General features: G+C 39.8%; 2 protein-coding genes across 3 annotated transcripts in view; one reads left to right on the plus strand and one right to left on the minus strand.

Moving 5' to 3' along the window:
* The window catches only part of GSTM2 (glutathione S-transferase mu 2), a 295,697-nt gene that overhangs the window by 43,601 nt on the left and 234,378 nt on the right, over window positions 1-17,718 (minus strand). The gene's annotated exons all lie outside the window — the stretch shown is intronic.
* On the plus strand, window positions 568-14,107 carry LOC112204966 (proteasome subunit alpha type-5). Its single transcript, XM_024347556.3, has 7 exons — window positions 568-714; window positions 2,818-2,885; window positions 3,772-3,879; window positions 4,021-4,079; window positions 4,847-4,949; window positions 5,946-6,032; window positions 13,867-14,107. The coding sequence occupies exons 1-7, from the start codon at window positions 666-668 to the stop codon at window positions 13,942-13,944; spliced, it is 552 nt and encodes a 183-aa protein (XP_024203324.1). The 5' UTR covers window positions 568-665; the 3' UTR covers window positions 13,945-14,107.

Consider the following 17,718-nt stretch of genomic DNA (forward strand, 5'->3'; position numbering starts at 1 on the left):
TTAATAGTTTTACGTTGTTGGTGGTGATGATGGTGGTGGTTCTTTTCGTCCCTCCCTACCTTCCTTTATTACTTTTTTGGAGGTCAGGTAGGTTGGGGAATATCATCACCTCTTGGGACAGACCAAGGTAGATGGCAGAGGTGAAAAGAGGCCAGGTCCAGAGAAGACATTAAGAGTTTTATTACTTTCTTGCCCACTATGTTTAGAACTTTTGAATCCTCCGTCCTCCAAATATTGGCATTAGAGAGTGGATTTTTCCAGTGTTTGAAAGACTTTGTTGAACTTACTCTTTTGGGGTTCTGGGAATTACATGGGTAAATTATAAAGAAAACATTAAAAATTTTTTAAAAATTTAAGGGAGAAAAAAGAACTTTTTAGAATCACAAAATTCTGTAAATCAGTGTTCTGGCTATTGATAGGAATAGTATATTAATTACTTACAGTATGTTAGGGTGCTCCTTCTCTCTGCCTATAAGATGTGGCCAGTTGAAGTTTCTATCATGTGAAGATTTACAGAGAGCTATCTGGTGAGTATGTGAGACAGTTATTTGACCTATATATGGTAATCATAACATGTTTCTCTTTAGCTTGGTTCTACAGCCATTGGGATCCAGACATCAGAGGGTGTGTGCCTAGCTGTGGAGAAGAGAATTACTTCCCCACTGATGGAGCCCAGCAGCATTGAGAAAATTGTAGAGATTGATGCTCACATAGGTAAGGAGTGGAGGAAAGCTGTTCTGCAGGATCTGGTCTGGGTTAATTAGTCCTCTATGATGTTCCAAGGAAGGTTTATGAAATGAACACGTTATCCCCTTGTTAGCTATTATTTTCCAGGCAGTAGGCCAGAATGCGTAAATGTAGGAGTAGGAGGCTGTTGCAGGACTCATTTATGTTTAACCTACTCCCAGAAGTTCCTTTCCCCTCAAATTTAGACTTGGTAAATGTGATGGTTGTTGAAATATGCAAAGGTTGAGATCTTTGAAGTGACTACAAGTTATAAGAATAATATAGACTTGCCTAGATCAGTCTTCCTCCTTTGTTTTCAGATTATCTTTGTATTCCTTGTTGCCTCTACCCACTTTTTTGGTCTTTAATTCCCCTGCCTTGGCTTCTGACATCATTGTATAATAGTATTACAGGGTGAGTAATTCTACTTATTTATAGAATGGCATTTTATTTGGCTATCCAAATTTTCTTAACCTGTCTAGTCATCTAATTAATGGAGCATTGGCAAAATAATTAATTGCTTGAAGGCATCAGAACCAAATGCCATGGTGACTCTGGGAGCTTGATATTATCTCTTTCATAGATATAGAAACTGAAATTTTATCTTTTAAGATTGGAACATTGTGTCTTCTTTAACTCAAGTCACTTGTCTTTTGAAGGTAGCTCAGTGTCACTATGTTCAACAAATTGAGAGCCTACAATGTGCCAGACCTTATGCTAGATACCAGGATATAGAAAGGAATAAGACATAGTCCTTGTTTTACAGGAGCATACAGTCTAATTGTGGTGGTGGACATGTAAGTAAGTCAATGCAATTAAGTGACAAAAGTATTAAGAAAGACTAGTGTGTTCTTAGTAGGAGTACAAGGGAAGAAATAATTAGTTTTGCCTGGAGTCAGCGGTAGTGGGGCTTTCAGAAAAGGATTCCATGAAAGTGATTTTGAGCTGAGTTTAATTCTGAAAGATAAGGAAGTGTACACAAGGCAAACAAGTATCTGGGTATAGCAAGGGAGAGCATTCTAGTCAGGGGGAATAGAAATGACTGAAGCCATCGTGGTGTAAAATATAAAATACCATGGCACAAGCAGTTTTGTAGGCCTGGGCCATGAACTGCAGCAGCAGATGAGCCGGTCAGAGAGCGGAATACCTTTTTTACCACACTGAAGGGCTTCAATGTAATCCTTTTGCAAGGATGGGAAAGGTTTTAAGCAATGAGGTAATAGGATCCCATTATAATTTTAGAAAGGCCATTCTGATAATGATATTAAAGATAGACTAAAGAGGGCTGAAACTGGAGGCACGGAGGCCAGTTGAAAAATTTGTAATAGTCCAAACAAAGAGATGGTGAAGGTTTTAACCAACACAGTAGCCAGAGAATGGAGAGGAAGATAGAAGTTGACAGAACTTGTGATCTGATTGACTGTGAGGGCCAAGGAAGAAGACGGGGTCTGGAAGGGAAATGAGTGTGTGATATGTCCAAGTAGATATATTAAGGAAGTTATTTGGCTTTATATGTCTGAAACTTGGGAGAGAAACTTAGGCTGGAGATTTAGATTTGAGCCATGGCATGCAAAATAACAGTTATAGCCATAATTGTGACAGCTTGGGCCATCAGGCAAACTCTCTCTGATATAACTAGTTGCCTTGTGTTTGGGACAGAGAGGCAAAAGGCTTTTGATTTATTCGAGAGTCCTCCACTGTAGTCCATAGTGAGGTGATTTTCTTTTCCTTGTTTCCCAGGTTGGGGCATTAGTATTTGCTTCGTTTGAAAATGTATCATCGTCTACAAAGAGTGCTAAAGGGATGCTTAGGGATGTAATATGTGGAAATTCATGTTTGGTTAGCTGCTTTTCTCTGGGCTTATTTTTATCGTCTGGACTTCTGTGTCATTGTGGATGGTTTTTTGTTTCTAATATCATTAATACTTGGGTTCAGTGCAGATCATTTCCTATCTAATCTTTTGGGTATAAAATGCCATGGGATAGCTGAATGGCTGCCGTGGTTCCAATCCAGAATTTCAGGATTTCCTGAGTGGATGAAAGAGTTTTACAAGGATTTGGCCACTGGGTCACTGTCGCTTTTACATTGCAGGTTGTGCCATGAGTGGGCTAATTGCTGATGCTAAGACTTTAATTGATAAAGCCAGAGTGGAGACACAGGTAAAATTGGCATTATCTCCTTTTTACCAGGATGCTTGAGTTCCTTGTTTAGTGATTATCTAGCTGCCTGGGCTATACTGCAGGTACCTGTGTCAATATTAGATGTGGTTCTTGGGAGTAATTTTGGGTAGAATTCCCAGTTAGAACTGGGGCTTGGAGTTTAGCTGTCCAATCATTGCAGTTTTAAAGAGGCTCTGGTCAGTAGTGCTGACAGTGTCTTCCTTTTTTTTTTTGGCTTTGCCTATATATAAAGCATGCATTGTTTCCTAATTGACTTTGTGTGGGAGCATCATGGCAGGAGGTGGACGTAGTTAAAGGATATTCTCCCCTCAGCTGCCTTTGCTGCCAGGCTTGTAAATAACAGCCCTCCTTTGGTGAGTAATAACTTGTACCAACTGACAAATACTGGTCAGGGATACTGTTTTTTTTTTTTTTTTTTTTAAACTTTGTAGCTGCTGCTTGAAGATAGGCTAGTAAGAAAAATACATCACATGGTAAAATTTTTTGTACTTATTTGCAAGTTTGCTGTCTGTACTTATGTAAGAATAAGTCATTTAAACATCAACAGAATAAGCTAGAGTCTTTGAGGGAAAGAGGCACTTTTAGTTTTTGAAAGAGTAAACTTGGTGCTTTGAGGCATAACCCTCTTTTTCAAGGCAGTAATTCTCTTGTCCGTCGTTGCTTAGAGTCCTTGTGATATGTTTATTTCCAGAGCTATTTCTCTTCCTCTCATGTACTCCCAAGTACTCAGGGTTAATGTTAATTAAGAAAACCACATTTGAGCCTTCAGTTTTCAATCCCAGTTTAAAGGGATGTGCGTAGTGAGATGGTGGGCTGCCTTAATGTCCTTATTAGAAGGTTGTACCATGCTTTGCTCTTCTTCTAGAACCACTGGTTCACCTACAATGAGACAATGACAGTGGAGAGTGTGACCCAAGCTGTGTCCAATCTGGCTTTGCAGTTTGGAGAAGAAGATGCAGATCCAGGTGCCATGGTGAGTGTGATACTTCTGTCGAGTTTTCTTATTGTTCTATGGGACTTAGGACATTTGTCCTGTGAACATAACATTCCCAGCCCCTCTCACCTCCTTACTTTATAGCCATTTATCTTAATATCTCTTATTTTTTGGTTCTAGTCTCGTCCCTTTGGAGTAGCATTATTATTTGGAGGAGTTGATGAGAAAGGACCCCAGCTGTAAGTACCATTTTGTAATTTTCCCCCATGCTTTTGCGGGGAATTATTTTAATTTGGGGTGGAGACTGAGAAGATTATTGTAGACTATTAGCCAGGTATTAGCACACACCTGTAGTCCCAGCTACTTGAAGGCTGAGGCAGGAGGATCTCTTGAGCCTGGGAGTTGTTATCCAGGCTGTAGTGAGCTATGATCATGCCACTGCACTCCAGCCTGGATAACAGAGCCAGACCCCATCTCTTCAAAAAATACATTAAAAAAAGATTATTGTAAAAAGGGCTATTGTAGAGTGTGTGTGTGTGTGTATGTATATACATATATATATGGCTTCTAATACTAAAGTTTAGTGATTCTATACTGTTTGCACAAATTTGGGGATTCCATGAAGAATTCCCCTATTGGAACCAGTGCTAATTCTGGAAGGAATTAGAAGTAACTTGTTACTGTAGTCAGGGTATGTTTTAGAGCTTTGCTCTGGAATGTTGATCTGATCCTCATCCTCAAATATTTCTAAGATAGGCATAAACAAGTACCATATTTATACATACTATACTTCTAAATCCCTAAGGAAGGTACTAATTTTCTTAAACAGTTTTTAGAATGTCTGGTTTCTCCAGACATAGAACATCTTTTAGATCTGTGCCTCAATATTTCAGTGGTGTTTCCTGGCTGCAGGGCCAAGCATTTATACTTTGTTTTAGTGAGACGTTTGTTACATAAAGTGCCACCACTCCTGAGCATTTTAGTCCTCATTTTGGGGGTTTTGCAGGTTTCATATGGACCCATCTGGGACCTTTGTACAGTGTGATGCTCGAGCAATTGGCTCTGCTTCAGAGGGTGCCCAGAGCTCCTTGCAAGAAGTTTACCACAAGGTAATTAAGTATTCTCACAACTCTTACTATTTTTTTAATCATGGTATAATTTACATATAATAAAATGTGCAAACCTTAAGAGTTCAGTTCTGTTTTGACAATTGCAAAACAAGATAAATAACACTTTCATCACCACCAGAAAAATGCTCATCCACATTCCAGTCAATCTCTTTCCCCCCCTGCAACCATGTTTACCACCATGTTTACCACTGTCCATTAGTTTTGTCTGTTGTGCTTTGTTATAAATGGAATTAAACAGTTAGTCAGTTTGTATCTGTTTTGTTTAACACACTGTTTTTGAGATCCATTCGTGTTGTTCCAGTATTTCCGTTTGATGGCTGAGTAATATACCATGGTATGGATGTACCACAATATGTTTATCCTCTATCTTCACAGCTTTACTTAGCACTTTACAATTGGCTCTTGAAGCAAGTGGGCATTTGGTATTTTCTTTGTGAGATGGGAAGATTTGGTTTTGGGTAACTCATTGGTGTGATTGAAGGCTGCTCTACTTATTCAGGTGGTTCATACAGGGATGCCTGCTCACATTAGCTCCTAATGGTATTGCTTTTACATGTGGAGGAAATTAGGTACAAAACAGGGTAAATTTGAATTTTCTAAACCATTGGGCTACCTCTTAGATCACTTGGGCATTATTGTTCATTGGATATTACCAATAATATTATCTTCTAAATTAAAAGAGGAATTCAAATGTACACAAGACTAGTCTATCCCTTTCCCCTTCTTCAAAGATTACTTTGGTTGGTGACTTTATTGTGGCTCACAATAAGGTTTGGGGGTTTTTTTTCCTGAAAAAATGTATTCTACTTATTTGCCATTTACTTGAGTTCTGGAGATACTTGTAATGCACCATACTAAGTAAGATGTTTGACATACTTGCTAAATACTTTTTTCAGTGAGATAAAGGGAAAATCTTTGAAGGAAGGACGGATTGTATATAATTAATAGGCATCTTCTTGCCTTCTTTGTTTCAAGTCTATGACTTTGAAAGAAGCCATCAAGTCTTCACTCATCATCCTCAAACAAGTAATGGAGGAGAAGCTGAATGCAACAAACATTGAGGTACTTTCTGTTTTATTGTTGGATTTTTTTCGTTTTTTTTTTTAAGAGATGAGGTCTGGCTATATTGCCTAGACTGGTCTTGAACTCATGAGTTCAAGTAGTCCTCCCACCCCAGCCTCTCGAGTAGCTGGGACTACAGCTGCACACACCATGCCTGGTTAATGTTTTTTAATTTTTTTAGAGATGGGGTCTTGCTGTGTTGCCCAGACTGGTCTTAAACTCCTGGCCTCAGGCAATTCTCCTGCCTCAGCCTACTGAGCACCTGGGACTATAGGTGAGAGCCACTGCACCTGGCTGTCTTATTGTTTTTTATTCAGATATCATAGCTGGCATTGCTGAAGACTACATAGATCATGGAAATGACATTTTTGTATATTTAGTTCCTAAGAAATTATTAACAGCCTTTGAATAATAAGCAGCTTTAGTAAAGTGGTGCTGGCAGAAGCCAGAATTCAGTGAGTTAAAGAATGAGGCCTGGCAAGGTGGCTCACGCCTGTAATCCCAGCACTTTGGGAGGCCAAGGCAAGCAGATCACTTGAGGCCAGGAGTTCGAGACCAGTCTGGCCAGCATGGCAAAACCCCAACTCTACCAAAAATACAAATACTAGCCAGGTGTGGCGGCATGCACCTGTAGTTCCAGCTACTCGGGAGGCTGAGGCATGAGAATTGATTGAACCCAGGATTCGGAAGTTGCAGTGAGCTGAGATTGTGATACTGCGCTCCAACCTGGGCGATAGAGCGAGACTCTGTCTCAAAAATAAAATAAAAAGAATGAAAGGGAGATGATGAGTGGAGAAAACAATGTATGCTGCTTTCTCAAGAAGTTTGATTAGTGTCGGCAGAAGATAGCATTAAAGAAAAGGATTGTGTCTTTTTAAGGATGTGGAAAAGTCTTGAAAATATAAACGGAGATGAAACTAGTGTATAGAAAAATGTTGAAAGAGTTGGGCGCAGTGGTCTGTAATCCCAGCATTTTGGGAGGCTGAGACAGGTGGATCGCTTGAGGGCAGGAGTTCAAGACCAGCCTGCCCAACATGGTGAAACCCCATCTCTACTAAAAATACAAAAATTAGCCAGGCGTGGTGGTGGATGCCTGTAATCCCAGCTACTTGGGACGCTGAGGCATGAGAATCGCTTGAACCCGGGAGGTGGAGGTTACAGTGAGCCGAGATTGCACCACTGCACTCCAGCCTGGGCGACAGAACGAGACTCCGTCTCAAAAAAAAAAAAAGCTGAAAGAAATAAAAGGAGAGGTTAGGATAGTGATGGAAAAGTTATAGAAGAGGTAAGGCATGGTACACATGAAGGAGTTGGTTTTGAAAAGTAAAATTCATTCAGCATCATATTGAGTACCCATTATATAGCAGGTATTATGCTAGATGCCCAGGGTTACAGACACAGAAAATCCAATTCCTATTCAAGTAGTATACTGTGTAGTGCAGGGAACATATAGATAATAAGAACCTGGGGTGATACTTCTATAATAGCAGTAAAAACAGATTCCTGTGAGTATGTATAACTTAGACTAAAGCATTAGGGAAGCTTCTTGGAAGAGGTGATGTCTGGAAAAGGGAGCAGAAAGGTATTCCAGGAAGACGGGACAACATGTGCAAAGGGTTCAAGATGTAAAAATAATATTGTGGGTAAAGGAAACTTTGAGGTTTTGTCTGACCGCTGAGGTGTGGGATGTATATAAGATGGTGGGGGACGGTAAGGGATGAGACTGGAGAGGTATGGACCAGCTTGGGAATGTCCTTTTTTAGTATGCTAAGAGTAGACAGGAGCAAAGGAAATAATGACGAGTAAAGATAGGTGGGTTTGGCGGTAAACCTGGAGAGATGTCCCACATTTCCCCAGATTTTTCCTAGTGATTGTAAGGTCATCTGCCGAGGGTAGCTGAATGCAACAGTAAAATTGAGAATGGGAAATATTTGGAAAAGTCGTTATGAGAAGACAGGGAAGAGTAAAAGGATTGCTGGGCCATATTAAAATCACAGTTGAGGCCAGTAATCCCAGCACTTTGGGAGGCCAAGGCAGGAAGATCACGTGAGGCCAGAAGTTCGAGACTAGCCTGGCCAACATAGTGAAACCCCGTCTCTACTAAAAAAATACAAAAAATTAGCTGGGTGTGGTGGTGCGTGCCTGTAATCTCAGCTATTCGGGAGGCTGAGGCATGAGAATTGCTTGAACCTGGGCAGTAGAGGTTGCAGTGAGCTGAGATTGCACTCCAGCTGCACTCCACCCTGGGCAACAGCACGAAACTCTGTCTCAAAAAATAAATAAATAAAATTTAAAGGCCAACCAAGGCTGTAATTATATATCAGTAATTAAACCAATCAGTACTTACCAGGATATTTGTTGACCACACTCATGAGAAAATGGATGGTTGGATTAATCCATGGTAGGGGATTGACTAGTTAAGAACAGAAGGTTAGAGAGGACTGGAGAGTATTGTTGGTGAATGTCTCACCCATAGAACCAGCTTTCATAGGCTGCTGTGAAAGGTCAGTCTAAGAAGGACTGACATTTGGGAGCCACTGCTCTAGAGCCCATCTGCTTTAAGTTCTTAGTCCATTAGTTGTTCCTTGGAGCTCCAGCCTCCCTACATGAACTGCTTCCCCTAAGAAAAGGAAAATATCCGGCCAGGCGTGGTGGCTCATACCTGTAATCTCAGCACTTTGGGAGGCCGAGGCTGGCGGATCACGAGGTCAGGAGATTGAGACCATCCTGGCTAACAGGGTGAAACCCCTTCTCTACTAAAAATACAAAAAAAATTAGCCGGGTGTGGTGGCGGGCGCCTATAGTCCCAGCTACTCCAGAGGCTGAGGCAGGAGAAGCGTGAACCCGTGAGGCGGAGCTTGCAGTGAGCCGAGATCATGCCGCGCCACTGCACTCCAGCCTGGGCGACAGAGCGAGACTCTGTCTCAAAATATATATATATATCCAAGTTACATCTTACATCTTTCTTTTTAAGAAAATCTTTATATGTACCTCCTTCTATCGAGTGTCCTTACTTTCAATGAACTTTTTTGAGATATAATTTATATACAGTAAAATGTACCTATTTTAAGTTTACAATTCAGCGGATGTTGACAAATGTACAACCCCCAGTATCTGTCACCCCAGTCATTATATTGATCCTCCCAAAAAGTTCTCTCATGTCCCTTTGTAGTCTCTTCCCCCACATTGATCTACTTTTTGTCACTATAGATTTGTTTTGTGTTCTAGAATTTCATATAAATGTTTTTGTTTGTTTTTTTAAGAGATGAGGTCTGGCTATATTGCCTAGACTGGTCTTGAACTCATGAGCTCAAGTAGTCCTCCCACCCCAGCCTCTCGAGTAGCTGGGACTACAGGTGCACACACCATGCCTGGCTGTTTTTAAATTTTTTTAGAGATGGGGTCTTGCTGTGTTGCCCAGACTGGTCTTAAACGCCTGGCCTCAGGCAGTTCTCCTGCCTCAGCCTCCTGAGTAATTGGGACTATAGGTGACTATAGGGACTATACTTCTTTCACTTGGCATGATTTTGAGATTCACCCGTGTTGCATCAATTCTGTTACATTTCATTGCTGAGTGCTATTTCATCCATCCTATTTTTTCACCTTTATTGCCAAGTCTCCTCCAAACAGAACCTGTATTATCTCCACTGCTTCACCTCTCATTTACTCCTCAATCACTACTATTTGTTTCAGCTTTTATTATTTCCATGAGACTGCTCCTTGCTAAGATAACTCTTATTTGTCAGATTTCATGGTCACTCTTTGGAACTATCATTTGACTTTTTTGAAGGATTCACCTCAGATTTGACAGTTCTAAAATTAAAATCATTATCTTTCCTAAAAACCATTTCATCTTCCCATATTTCTAATCTTGGTTGATGACACCCCCAGTGTACTTGTCATTCACACGAGAAACCTGGAAGACTTTGACTTCCCTTCCCTTTTACTCAGTCATTTCTTTGCTCCCTTATAAATAACTCCCAAATCAATGTCCCTTCTCCATCCCTACTTCCAGTGCCGCCTTTTGTTCAGGTTCCCATTTTTCCCCTACCTTGTATATTTTCAGAGGCTTCCTAATTAATCTTGCCCCCCTCCATTTCAGTCCATTTTTTCCTCATTGTGCTACTATAGTGGATTTTCTAAGCTATATCTAATCTTAATGGTTCTCCATTAAATATTTTCTGGCTGGACATGTGGCTCACGCCTGTAATCCCAGCACTTTGGTAAGCCAAGATGGGTGGATCACTTGAGGCCAGGAGTTCAAGACCAGCCAGGCCAATATGGTGAAACCCCTGTCTCTAATAAAAATACAAGAAATTAGCTAAGCACAGTGACATGTGCCTGTAATCCCAAGTACTTGGGAGGCTGAGGCATGAGAATTGCTTGAACCCAGGAGGCGGAGGTTGCAGTGAGCTGGAATCACGCCACTGCACTCCAGAGTGAGACTCTGTCTCAAAAAAAAAAAAAAAAAACACCTTTTCTGACTTCTATTGTCTGTGAGATAAATTCCAAAATTCTTTTCATGGCATAATTCACTACTTCTTAAGTCATTTGTTTAATCTATTAGAGACTTTGCTAAGCATTTTACATGCAATTACTTCTCTTAATCTTCACAACACTTCTATGAGATAGAAATTCCTATTCCGAAAATCTTATTTTACAGAAGAGGAAACTGGCTTTGAGACGGTAGGGCCAACAGGTAAATGGTAGAGTCAGGATTTGAATCCAGGTCTGGTCTTAGGTCTTATACTTTTAACCACTTTAACGTACTGTCTCCCATGAGCTCTGACCCCCTACTCCCTCTCCTTTTCACGTCATATTCCATGTGCAAGCTGTGGTCTAGCCATACAGAATTACTTTCAGTTTTGCAAATATGTCGTGTTCTTTTGTGGTTCTGTGCATTTGCACATTGTTTGCCCTTCCTGTCTTTGACTGTCTGACCCATTCTTGCCATGCTTTAATACACAACTCAAAAGTTGCTTCTCCCTGAAGCCTTCCTGGGCTCCTCCAGATCACTCTTAAACATATTCTTAGTTCTATTACAACACTTACCTGACATTGAACACATTTGGCATCTAGCACTTAGTAAATAAAGACTTTCTTCATCTTTGGATCCTTAGTCACAAGTATATGTAACTAATACACAGGTGCTTAGTAATTAATTATTGGTGAAATAAATTGAAAGAAAATATCTGTTCTACCTGCCTCATAGAGATGTTTTTTGAAAGTGAGATAATAAATAGAAAAGTATCTTTCATATTATGCAAATACATTTATTATTATGCAAATGTAAGGGATTATTTTTACTTATCTAGTGATGAGCAACTTCCTGAAGGCAGTCCTTGGCTCAGACGCTATTATTAATAGTATTGATTTGCGTTCCAGTTCTTCTGTAGGACTGTTCCACTCAGAGTTTTCCCAGTTTCTGCTTTTTAGCCCCTGTAATGTTTTGAGAAGGCTAGCCTGAGTCATGAGTGAAATTCTTTAGGCCCTCACTCTTTAGATTATTGCTGTTATATTTCTCTGTCCTCATGTCATTGATCATCAAGTAAAGATATATCTTAAGAGAAGCAGTAGTAACATTTTTATTTATTTATTTATTTATTTATTTATTTATTTGAGACAGGATCTCACTTTGTTGCCTGGGCTAAGTGCAGTGGTGCGATCTCGGCTCACTGCAACCTCCACATCCCACGTTCAAGTGATTCATGTGCCTCAGCTGGGCCTACAGGTGTGCGCCACCATGCCCGACTAATTATTGTATTTTTAGTAGAGACAGGGTTTTGCCATGTTCACCAGGCTGGTCTCGAACTCCTGACCTCAAGTGATCTGCCTGCCCCAGCCTCCCAAAGTGCCAGAATTGAAGGAATTACAGGCTACCATCCCTGGCCAAGAGAAGCAGTAATAGTATTTGTATGTTTAAATATCCTTGGAATGGAACTCATGGTCTACATGGTAAACTAATTGTTTACCTATATTTTGCAGATATATTTGGGACTTTTCTGACATTTCATGTAATTAGAGATATATCTTTTAGGAGAATCTAGAGGAGACTACAAGCTTTGAGAGGAGAACTTTTTTTTTAAGTCTGTTCCCAGATATCAGATGTCTTAAGACGTGCAGCAGTCTTTCTGAATTTTACTTATAGATGAGGCAGAGGATACTAAACATCATATAACTGGATTATGCTGATTCTCTCTAGCAACTTTCAAGTTACATTAAATATTAGTACTGAAAATTACTTTAAAATGCCCTACTATATTTAATTTTAAAAAATTATTATTAATTTATTGTTTTAGACAGAGCCTCTTTCTGTCACCCAGGCTGGAGTGCAGTGGGATGATCACAACTCACTGCAGCCACAACCTCCCAGGGTCAAGCAATTCTCCCACCTCAGCCTTCTGAGTACGTGGGACACAGGCGTTTGCTACACCCCCTGCTAGTTTTTTGGGGTTTTTTTTTTGGTAGACACGGGGTCTCCCTGTGTTGTCCAGGCTGGTTTTTGACTCTCGGGCTCAAGTGATCCTCCCGCCTCAGTCTCCCAAAGTGCTGGGGTTACAAGCATGAGCTACTGTTTCCAGCCATGTGTTTAATTTTAAAAATTGAAGAAAAAAGCCACTATGAGGAAATGACATGTAAAACACAAATCTTTTGAGGCAAATGTGAAGTGGCACCTATTGCTCAGTATTGCCCAAAACTGTGGGACATGATCAACAGAGAGAATGGAAAACCTAGTCATGATAGTTAAATTTGAAATTAACCATCTTCTGACCCTAGTTTTTTATTGTTGTTGTTGCTTTTAAATGTAAATATAATCTGGATTTCCAGTTATTACTGATATCTTCAGCAGTCACAACTGATTTCCTATGCCAGTGTTAATGAAATCTTTTCTTGGCCAGTTCTTTTAAAAAAACGTAACAGGCCAGGTGCAGTAGCTCACATCTGTAATCCTAGCACTTTGGGAAGCCGAGGTGGGCAGATCACCTGAGGTTGGGAGTTCGAGACCAGCCTGACCAACATGGAGAATCGCCATCTCTACTAAAAATACAAAATTAGCCGGGTGTGGTGGCGCATGTCTGTAATCCCAGCTACTCGAGAGGCTGAGGCAGGAGAATCGCTTGAACCCGGGAGGCGGAGGTTGCGGTGAGCCTAGATCACGCCATTGCACTCCAGCCTGAACAACAAGAGCGAAACTCCATCTCAAAACAAAAACAAAAACAAACAAAAAAAACTTTTTTGTTAAGTTTTGCCACATAAACAATTTTAGAGAAAATACCTGACAATAGTTAATGATTATTTGTTGTAGGCAATAATGGTCTAAGCACTTTATATATATTAACATTTAATCCTCACAACTACTCTATGAATTAGCTATTCTTATTGTCCTCATTGTACAGATGAAGAAATAGAGGCACAGAGTGGCCAAGTAACCTCAAGTCACACACACAAGCTCAACTTTTAAGTATTTAAATATACTTCAAATATATTTCTAAAGGAGTCTTTTACAGAAAAAAGTACTGACTCCATGTACTTTGCTGCTGCTTTTGTGATCCCTGTTGAAGTGACTTCAAGAAGTGACAATGATGCCAGGCATTTGGTTAAGTATGATGTGGTGAGTTAACCTTAAAATAGAAAATTTGGTCAATAAGCATTTTTATTTTGGAGCCAGAGAGCTATTTTAGGGACCTGCTGCCTGGAAAGGATATCCTTGGGACAGCAGATCCCTTAGTTCCTAATGAATAGCTGCATCACCAACACAGCTTCTCCTGACCATGGTAGGGCCATCAGCAGGGTAACTCAGCCCAGCTTATTAACCCTTCTGTTTTCTTTCCAGCTAGCCACAGTGCAGCCTGGCCAGAATTTCCACATGTTCACAAAGGAAGAACTTGAAGAGGTTATCAAGGACATTTAAGGAATCCTGATCCTCAGAACTTCTCTGGGACAATTTCAGTTCTAATAATGTCCTTAAATTTTATTTCCAGCTCCTGTTCCTTGGAAAATCTCCATTGTATGTGCATTTTTTTAATGATGTCTGTACATAAAGGCAGTTCTGAAATAAAGAAAATTTTAAAAGATTTGTTAATAGACTGTTCTCTTCTAATAGTCTTTTTTTTTTTTTTTTTTTTTTTTTTAAGAGATGAGGTCTCACTATATTGCCCAGGCTGGTTTCAAACTCCTGGGTTCAAGTGATCTTCCCGCCTCTGCCTCCTGAAGTGCTAGGATTATAGGCGAGAGCCACTGTGCCCAGCCATTGTAATACAGTCTTTTGTTTGAAATGCAAATGTTAGTGGGCCAAAAGGACAGTGTTATTAATATCCCTATTCTATGAAGATGTCTGTTCTAAAACTGTTTTAGTGATGCTCTATAACAGAATCAACTATATCCATTAATCCCATGGTGTTGATAAATGAACTAGTCCAGCTCTTCCCAGTGGTTAATAGATGTTAACAGCACTGTAAATCCATTTCGGCCCTGTAATTTCTGGAGCAAACGTGTATTTTTGCTGCTTTTCTTATAAGGAGATGCTACTAATTGACTATCAGAAGAACATGTTTTGAGGTCCTCCTCAAAACATTGATGGGTTGGAATCAGCCATCAACAGTGTTGTACCAGTTCTTGGGTCTTGATAGACAATTTGGAAAGAGATTTCCTTGTTTACGAAGTGAAGGACTAAGAAAGAATTAAATTAATGACCTTGGCCTCACTGGCAATCAATTACAAATCTCTATATCAGTAAGAGAACTGTAAAATTCAGAAGCAGTGTACATTAGACTTTGGAATGAATGATGAACTTTCCCCATTAGAGCTGCCATCATATGATTGGTGGAGATTGTTTAAAGAATCATTCTATCTCAGCCTCAAAAATTACCATGGGAAGATGGTATCAGTATCACTACTTAACAGATGAAGAATCTAATGCTGTGTGCCCATGGACACACAAAATTAAGCTGTTGGGACTTGAACAGCTCAAATTTTCTTGTTTCAGATCACCAGCTCTTGAGTAATAGGGAAATCTGGAGATTTGAAAAGTACTTGCACTGTCCACAACATGGCTAATCCATATGTGGATGATGCAGAATTGATTTAATTCACTAACAGGGACCCCATAATTATTTCCTGGGCTCTGGGTATATTAATGTGTAGGAAGTTGTACTATATGTTAATAAATTATGACTATTTGGGTAGGCTGAATTCATACTAAATCCATACTGTAGTTCAACAAAAAACAACATGTTTATATACATTTGGAAACTGCAATGATAGGAAACATTTGGAAGAAAGGGATTTTGCCCTAGAATAACACATAAGGAAAGCAGAGAATTAGAGTATATTGTTACTGAATGTTCCAGAGACTTCTAGTGATTTTAACACTTATTAAGTATAGCATGTTGATGGGGAGATTTGTTTCTCTAAAGATCACTTTGTTTTATTAAATCCTAATAGAAAATACCCTTGAAAATCCTATCTCATTTATTCCTGTAACAAATTTATTGAGCACCTACCTACTATATGCCAAGAAATGTATTAGCCATCAGGCAGAGAGCTGTTCAAATGGTAGATATGATCTGTGCTCCTGTGAAACTTCTAGTGGGGAGAGCCAAACAATAAACAATATTCCTTTTTAACTCTAGGTTAATGCAGAAATGGATAAAGCCCATGTTGCTTTTGGGAGAGGTGAGTTGTGTCTCTGAATCACATGCATTTCATAGGGGGAAAAATGCCCAAATACTAAGGAGTAGCTCTTAGCCTATGTCCGTTCGCCTCAGCTTAAGTTGTTTTCCCTCCCACTGGCTGGGCAGCATATTTGTGTTTTACCTGGTAAAACAGTAAATTTCGTACCTTCTATAATTGGCATTCTTCAAAGAGGTAGAACTTTGATTTTTTTGTAGAATATTAAAACAAGCTTTCTTAGGTTAAAGAAGTGATCTTACTACGAACAGCAATGGTTTCATGATGTGTAATTGCTTTATGTTATCTTTCTGCTATAGAATGTTTCCTGGAGAAAGGTATGGTTTTTAGTAATAAGATAAATTTACTTTAGTCTTGCAAATAAGGTGAAATCTTATGTCCAGTATCTCACAAAGGAGAAATGACAGTGCCACTTTTATATTTAATGTCAATCTCATTAGACAAAAATGAAATATAGTTCCTAGGGTTTCCAATTTAAAAAGTGAAATAATAAATATATTCACTCAAACATTTTCTCAGTGCCATATGCAAGTTACCATGTCCCAGAAGCTGATACAGTTTGAAGAAGGAAATATATAAGTACTGTAAGCCTGTGATAACTAAAAGCAACATACTAAAAAGTGAAGGTACAGATAATTGGAACAAATTTAATAGCGTTTAAAAGTGTATTTGGTAATTTCTCCAGGAGGTGGCACTGTTGAGTTGTTTTTTTCTTTTCAGACAGTAAGACAACAGACCATTCATCTTTGTGTCACCCAAACAAAGAAATATTCCTTTATAACCCCCTTTCCTCCCCCCACCTAATCACATGCTACTGGAACTGACTGTCTTGTGATCTACTCCCATAGTTGGCATAGATTTAAAAATAATCTTTTTAAAATTAATCTGATAGTAGTTATGGAAAGGAACAAATTGTTCACCAATTTTCATCAGCTTTATCTTTTCAGTCCAGTAACTGAGAACTTAAAAAGACTATTCTAGTGATTTTACTATCCTGCTCAGATGGCATTCAAAAACATTTTTCACTTCTCACGTCTTGGAAAAATTTGTAAATTCGTTAAGTCTTTTTGTTTGAAAGTTAATGTGACTGGAAATATTTTAATGTAAATATCGGGTTGGGTGCATTGTATCATTTTGCTCTACAATGACTATATCCTCATTTGGGTTTATGGCCAGTTTATAATTAAAAGTAATCTTTACTTGCTTTGAGTGTAATGACTTGCATATTTTGTATCTTTCTATTTGCTACCTTTTCTACTGAACAATTTCTAGCTTTCTGAAGGGATGGAGTCAGTAAGCTTAAGGATTCAGAACTGGTTTTACCTGTGCTACGTGTTGTAGGAGTTGTGTGTGCAGCTTCTGCGGTAAAGGGAACAGCGTAGGGGTTTTATTTTATTCATTAGAGGTGGATCGGGGTGCTAATTTAGAGGACATCACTTACTGGAACCAAACTTGTCCGAAGCTCTCACTGCAGAGTTAAGGCACTTTGGTAAAATAAATGTGCATCTAGGAAATGATCATGTGTACAGTAGGCATTGGATCATTCTCTTGCCCCCCTTTTACCTGCCCCTAATGCCTAAGCTACATTCGAAGTCCTGGAAAACCTGTAAGTAATTCCGCCTTTGGCCTACCTCCCCTCAGAAGAGGAAGGTGAGAGAGGCCAAACGTATGGAAAGACTATTCTTCAGGCTTGCAGGAGTCACGGATGTCCTGATGTCTGTCTCCGTAGGATGTGGCCCACATCAGTTCGCATTCACCTTCTTGCAGCAAGGCAGCTGCTTAGCAGACAATGGGCGCTCCAGTGAGCGGGGTTTATAAAAACCCGAAGCCCCGGTTCATGATGGAGCCCCCTTTTCCAGCTGAGCGAGCTCAGGGATTTCCTGGGTAGGTTTTCCAGGCTCTGCCTCACCGAAGGAATTTTAGGAGTGTCTCTGGGGAACAGGAGGGACGCAACCCAGCCCCAACTTGAGGGCGCTAGAGGTGCGGCAAGGGGTCG

The sequence above is a fragment of the Pan troglodytes genome, chromosome 1 (assembly GCF_028858775.2).
Source record: "Pan troglodytes isolate AG18354 chromosome 1, NHGRI_mPanTro3-v2.0_pri, whole genome shotgun sequence".
Classification (NCBI taxonomy): domain Eukaryota; kingdom Metazoa; phylum Chordata; class Mammalia; order Primates; family Hominidae; genus Pan; species Pan troglodytes.

Bases quoted from the DNA above. Each gene is read 5' to 3' on its own strand.
- LOC112204966 (XM_024347556.3), top strand. From the start codon at position 666: ATGGAGCCCAGCAGCATTGAGAAAATTGTAGAGATTGATGCTCACATA. The intron at 3,880-4,020 runs GTGAGTGTGATA...TTTTGGTTCTAG, and splicing joins ATGCAGATCCAGGTGCCATG to TCTCGTCCCTTTGGAGTAGC. The intron at 6,033-13,866 runs GTACTTTCTGTT...TTTTCTTTCCAG, and splicing joins TGAATGCAACAAACATTGAG to CTAGCCACAGTGCAGCCTGG.